General features: G+C 31.4%; 1 protein-coding gene across 1 annotated transcript; it reads left to right on the plus strand.

The window, feature by feature from the left end:
- The first annotated feature begins 1,775 nt into the window (after positions 1 to 1,775).
- LOC109797739 (2,3-bisphosphoglycerate-independent phosphoglycerate mutase) lies at positions 1,776 to 2,862 on the plus strand. The gene is made up of 2 exons (XM_020357865.3): positions 1,776 to 2,015; positions 2,477 to 2,862. The coding sequence occupies exons 1-2, from the start codon at positions 1,778 to 1,780 to the stop codon at positions 2,740 to 2,742; spliced, it is 504 nt and encodes a 167-aa protein (XP_020213454.1). The 5' UTR covers positions 1,776 to 1,777; the 3' UTR covers positions 2,743 to 2,862.
- The last annotated feature ends 4,222 nt before the right edge of the window (positions 2,863 to 7,084 follow it).

A 7,084-nucleotide genomic window follows, 5' to 3' on the forward strand; every position in this document is an offset into this window, starting at 1 on the left:
TCACTTATCTGATTATTAACAATATTTAAAACCACACGTGAAGATGCAATTCAAAATGTCATGGTCAAATCTAGAAAACTAATCATATAAAGGAAATAATTACGCATGTCACTAAAAATTTGACATACAAATAATAATGTAGAATAATATATGAGGAAACCCTCAACCCTAAAATTAACAGGGCCAATCTTTGTCTAATATGAGGAAACTTTTGCACACTTTCATTACCTTTGGTGAGACCTACACTCCATAAAAATTATCTTCTTGAGACTGTCCTTTGGCCTATAGGTTCTGGTATAAAGTTAGAATTGCAGTTTTTCCATAGTGGTATCTCACTAATGGCTCTAACCCCTTCAGGAGGAGGCTTTCATTGCCGTGGGAAAAACTAATCTTAGGAAATAATAAAACTTCATATGATCTTTTTGTTTAGATGCAAAAAGTCTACATCTTGTTTATTTTATCAAGTCTCTCTATCTATCTGGCTCAGAATGTTATATCTTTTATCCTTACTCAAAGAATTGAACATTAATGAAATGGACCCTATTGTTTATATTTTTGTAAAACATATATAAAAATAAAAAATTATTTAAAATATTATTTTCCTGTACAAATTGAAAGATAAATATAAACATTTAAATTAAATTTTTTATTATAAAAATCGTAAAAACTAATCTAACAAATGAAAATGTTTACTTGTTTAGTAGTAACTTGAATATATTTTATTATGTTCCGTTTTTATTAAAAATTTATTAATTAAAAAATAATTTAATTAAAAATAATTTAAAAAATAAAATACATGAAAATAATAAATAAATGAGAAAATGATAATTTTACTATATCAATGTTATTTAATTTTGTAAAAATAATAAATAGAAAATAGAGAACATTATTATTAGAGTTTAAATAAAAAATAATATTATATTAAAAAGTTAAAATGACTAATATTTTAGGATAAATTTTTCATTTTTGTACAATTATTTTAAACGGAAGGATTATATATTATTTTTAAAATAGTGGAAATTTATAACACAAATATAAAGTTATCGTTTGGTTAGAATAAAATTGGCTACAAGCCTAATTTGGTCTCTCATAATAATTAAAAATTATAATTTGGTCCCACTTTATTTTTTATTTCAATTTAGTCTTTAATAATTTAAAAACACATCAATATGGGACTTCCTTCCAAATTTTACAAAAGGTGATAAATGTGGACGACGTGGATGCCACGTAGATGCGTAGGTGGCAAGGTTTCCTCCTCCTTCTTTAATGCATGTAGAAAACCCTATTCTGAAAGTAGAACGACTCATTCTTGAACCATCTTCTAAATGCACAATTAACACGAGTTTAAACAGAACAGACCGTTCCGGTTTCAGAACGAACTGTTTCAAATGCAAAATTAACACATGGCATAAATATAAGACCCTTGACACGTGGAAAATTATCACATTTTTATTTTTTTCCACGTGAAAAATACCCAAATAACGTTAAAGAAATTTAGACAGAAATTCGATATTACAATAATTTAAATTATTAAAAATTAAGTTGAAACAAAAAATTAAAATAAGACTAAATTAAAACCTTAAAATATCATAAGGGACCAAATTAGATTTTTAACCAATAAAATTACACATTGACGTAACAAAAGATAATAAATATTAAATTTTACCGACTAAAGTGATTGTAAGGTGGAGGTTGAGGCAGACAAGGAAGGACACGTGTGACGAGGTTGTGAATTTGGAGATCGAAATAAGCGGCAACAAAGGATAAGAAACAGGTGATGATCCTTTTCCTTTCCTTGGGTTCCATCAAAACCAACGCAACATTGTTCCAATTTGGAATCTTCATATCCATTTGCATGCTAATGGATGTTTCTTTTACATTACCAACTTTTACTTTTACAAAACATCGTTTCTCTTCTTCCCGATCCCATTCCTCCTCATCATTTTCTTCTTATTCTCCCTTCAAGCTTCTCTGTTCCAAGGAATCTCAACGAAACGGCGATAACAATAACAAGGGTATCACTCTACAATTACCATTTTTCTATAATTATCTTATGTGTTTACGTGTTCTAGTATTTGTCTTCTTATGAATTTATTTAATGCTGATTTCACGGATCCGATTACCCTGCTCTTGTCGGTGCTTATAGTTCCCATAAAATGGGAGGTGTTTTCTAACACATTCCTGAAAAGCACCATACATTAGTAATTTAGTATAACTTTACAAAGTTACTCACCATTTGAATGTGTTTAGTTTACTATCACTTTTATTTAAATATTTTTTAATCTAAATTGTTGCATATCAAACTGAGAAGTGAGAACAAATTAAATGGAGAACAATTCTTATTATTGAATACAGTAAACTAACTTTTCCCTTTAAATTTTTATTGCTTCCAATGTATCCAATCTATTTTTCAGCCATTTCAAAACAAAGTGTAGGACTCAGGAATACTTATCATAATTGTTCCTTAAACGTTCAGGTGATAAATCTTCAACAGACTGGGACAAGGCATGGTCAAAATTCAAAAAGCAAGGGGGGAAAAAACCCTTTTCCCAATTTTCAGATAAGTATGTGAGCTGGAACCCTAGGCGTTCAGAGTTCCCACTTTCTGAGGAGGTTGATCCTATCAAGAGAACAGAGAGATCAAACCTCAAGTTCTGGAATAGTCCCACTTTCACTCTAGGGGGTGCAGTTATAATTGTCACATTTCTTTTGTTGTACACCATTCTTGCACCAATCAAGTGACCTCTTTTATTGTTTCCACAGAAAATGTAAATCCTTTACTAATGTTGTTGATGGCTTCTCCCTTTTCTTCTCTAGTTATGTTGCTTCACCCAGTTGAGGTAAATTTCTTCCTCGGATGTGTCATTAGCTTTCCATATCCAAACATATTTACATCTGACTTTCATACATATGTGCTTGCTTGAACCATTTTTTTTTTCAGGGATAATTCTTGAAAAGTCAAGACAAAATAAATGTTGATAGACTAGTAAATGATAATTAGTGAATTAGGTTTATATGCTAGTTCGATCCAAACTAAAAGTACTTTTTTGAGAGTTTCCTTATTCATTTTTTTTTTAGTTTTCGGTAAAAAAAATTTAAACTTATATTAAAACATGTTTAAGTAATTGGTTGTAGGTTAATTAATTGATTGACTTGATATCTGTTACTTTTTATCAATCAATTCCCTTCCCTTGTTAGCTTAGTTTCACTTTTGATGAATTTATCCCTTTCTTTTTGTCTTGGTTGCAATAAGGGCAGGTGGTGACTCTGCCAGCTGTGTTAGGATTTAGGAATGATAACTATCATCGCATCTCTATATAGCATATAGTTCTTTTGCCATATTAACAATTGTCTTATTTGTTTAACCTATTTAAAAGAAATAATCTTTTCTTAACCTTATGAGAGAACTTTTCCAATTAAGAAATTATATTTCAAAATTTAATCATTATCATGCAAACATTAAGACTTAAATAATAGATAACAGTAGCTTCATCAAATCAAGGGCTAATATCAAGGACCGAGTTTTTGTATTAACAAATTGGCTTCAAGAAGCTTGGTGAACAATTGTTGAATTTTTTTTCTGAAATAATATTTTTTTAAAAATTACCAAAAAAAACATATATTACACATTATTTACCCAAATAGACATCTTTCTTGTTCACACTCAGAATTCGGTTCCCCGGGGAACCGGGAACCGAATTCTGAGCAATGTTATTTTTTAAAATTTTTTTTTTTTGCATTTTAATTTCTGAGAAAGAGGAAAACTGGATTCAGAACGGGTCATTCTGCAATCAGAACGGTCCGTTCTAGATAAAAAATATATACATGATGAATGGATCAGAACGGGCCGTTCTTAAAGGAGAACGATCCATTCCAGTTGCAAAATTGACACATTAGTGAGTCCAAAACTAAAAAAAAATAAAAATTAAACACTACTCAGAATTTGGTTTCCCGGAATCGAATTTTGAGTGTGAACAATAAAGAAGTCTATTTGGGTAAATAATGTGTAATAGATGTTTTTTTTGGTAATTTTTTTTAAAAAAATATTATTTTGAGAAAAAAATTCAACAATTGTTGGTTACATAAAGTATTTTACAGTTGGAGTAATAAGAAATGTTAGCTAATTAGTAGGAAAGTCTATGAAGGTCTCAGTAACAGAGAGTGAGCCCAAGTTGCTTAGTGAAGTTCATGTGAAATTTATCTAATAAATATTCTATTAACAGTGATAATTTTATTGTGGGTGAGAATGCAGAAAAACTTTTCAGCTCGTACGACACTAATATTTTACGAATATATTTTGTTGAGATTATAAATAGCCTCACAAGCATATTATGATTTTCAAATTGGCACAATGAGCACCTTAAAAGATCAAAAAAGTTTCGATGATAAACAGGTACTCTTTCCTCCCCGGCAACTCCCTTAACGAAGTTTATTTTATACACTTCGCTCTCTATCATTCCTTATAACGCACTATAGGACAAACTAAGATAAAGACTCTGTATTTCAGCTTGAGGACATGATGACATTGATAATAACGAGACTTTAGACTTGCGTGTCCAAGTATTATGAATGGACGAATTTATTAACATGATGCCTATCTTAAAAACAAATGTTATTAAATGATGTTGTTTATCTGATATATAAATTGTACCCAAATAATTTAAGACATTCCATTTTAGCACACTTCTCAGATGCATAACAGAAATTGTGGATACGATACGATAGATTTCCCTCCACAAAACACAAAAACAACGCAAATTGGCACCATGCTAAAATCTATCCTAAAGCCAATTGATATTAAGAATTTGGCCTTAGGACAAGAACTGCACCCTGATAATTGATGCCAGCATGTCCCACTGTTTCGCCTGAGGTTATATCTCAGAATTCATAAAATTGTGACTCGTGGAAAAAGGAAGGATTGAAAAACCAACACTAGGTTCAGCACACTTCCGACTGATCCTTGTGCACCAATGTTTCATGTCCACACCATAGATTTATCATCAATTGCCTTCACGTCTCCTTCACCAAAAGAATTCCCGTTAGGCCTGTATACCCTTCTCAATAGTACAACACTACAATATTGACACCCTTTTTTTCAGGTCTTATTAAAAACTTTGCTTCTCTGTTCGAGTGATCGTTAAAGCAAGAAAATGAATCCCCTATAATTGCAGCAAATGCAATTCAATCCAATTCAACATGTGATAATTATAAAACCTGTAATCTTTTTCTGCTAATATAATTAAAAAGATTGAAATTAAAGATTGAGATTTTCCATGTCACATCAATATCTCTATGTATTTATTTGTATACAATCATTTTGTATCATATCCTTTCTAGCGTCAATGGTCCTAAATTTTAGGACCATTTGAATTAGATTCATCTGTTTTATATTAATTAATAAGACTAATATTTTATAATATAAAAATGGACAGTCTTGTGGTCCCTAATATTTTTGGATCACTGTAGAAGCTCCCGTCTTATCTAACCATCCAGTGTGTTAGTTGGTTCTGCTGGCTTAGCACCTTACAGGAAAACATACTATCCTGTTTCGAATCCTTTGTTCTTAAGTCACGTTTAATCATTCGAACAGGGATTCCATATAATGTGAATAGAATTAGAATGGAATGGAAACTGCAATGCTGAATAGAACCAGTCTATGTAAATGACATAAATATCTGTAATAGAAAAACAAAAATTATTTGCGGTGAAAGGATAAGAATTTTAATTCTCATTTCATAGAGCATGAAATCTCCACCAATCCCGGTATCCCACCTCTTTTATAGAAATTGTAATGCCCAGTTTTATGAATATTTGGTTCAGTTTATTTTGAGGAAATAATAACTTATTTTTGTCAACTTCATGGAAGCTTTTAAAAAGTAAGTGTTTATCTTCCACCGAAAAGGTTGTTCCAAACACATGTCGGAATCACAATTCCATGTTTTTTTGCTGACAAATATGAGAATGTTAATCCGATGCAGTGGAAATACGATTTCACGTACTAAAACATAACGTTAGACTTGTCTCTGATTTCTTTTATTCCCCGTTTTTAAGGTTATACAATTACGGGTTTCTTGCTGTTAATCCCCGTTGAAAATACACAATAAATAAATATAGATGCAGCACTCAAATAGTTCAAATCCGAACAAATATTTTAGCAGTGCATTCAATATAGCAAAAGAAGTGAGATAAGAGAGCTAGGCCTAGAAGCCATCACCCACCCCTAAAACAATCATCCTCTATATATGTTTCAAAATGTATATAGATAATAGTACAACAACTACTGTTCTGAATGGAGAAGAAAGAAGGTTTCAACTGACTAAAATTCATGATATAGTTTCATGACCAAAGGAAAACACATTCATCCCTGGACTCTTTCTAGCAGGCAATGTTATTGTTAGCAACCTAGATGCAAATAATAAATGTAAGTTCAGTTGTTATTTCAAGAATCTTCATCCTTTCATTATCTGGAACTCATTTCAGATACATTATATTCCATTTCAATGTGTTCTGAAACAAGCAAAAGTTTACCAACTACAAAGCGAAGTGCTGGTCTTCCTGGGGTGTTTTAGACAATGCAGATCTAACCATGGTTGTTAGTATTGTATTTGTATAATTTGAGAGGCATGTTGTCTACATCACGTGTGTCACGTGTGACAGGGTTATGAAATTGGGTGAGCCAAACCCTGCCATAACCCAAGTTCCAACAGACCGCCCAAAAAAACAGAGACTAACAGTACACCCATGTCCAACACAGCAAAACCAAAATAGTTTACAACTTTATTTGATATTTCACTATATAAAAAAGGGTATATAAATGACACAAACAAGCACGCCAGTCTGGAAATTGAAGAAGTTAAATCTCGGACATCATTTTCTCTCACTAAACAGATTGAATACCGAGCATATTATGGCTCACATTTGCATTCACCAGGTTACTTATATGGTGGAACTACATCCATGAAAAAGGCAAGGAAACCAAATTTATGCAGATCCTTACTATGTCAGTTGGTTTGTTCTGATTATACTCAGTCTTCTTCGACTCCACTACCTTCTCTAAGGTCTCTTCATCCCAATCCTTTGTTTC

Source organism: Cajanus cajan, chromosome 6 (assembly GCF_000230855.2).
Source record: "Cajanus cajan strain Asha chromosome 6, NIPB_CcT2T_4, whole genome shotgun sequence".
Classification (NCBI taxonomy): Eukaryota; Viridiplantae; Streptophyta; class Magnoliopsida; order Fabales; family Fabaceae; genus Cajanus; species Cajanus cajan.

Excerpts from the sequence above, each read along its gene's own strand:
- LOC109797739 (XM_020357865.3), top strand. The coding sequence starts at position 1,778 with ATGATCCTTTTCCTTTCCTTGGGTTCCATCAAAACCAACGCAACATTG. Across the intron at positions 2,016-2,476 it reads CGGCGATAACAATAACAAGG|GTGATAAATCTTCAACAGAC; the intron begins GTATCACTCTAC and ends TTAAACGTTCAG.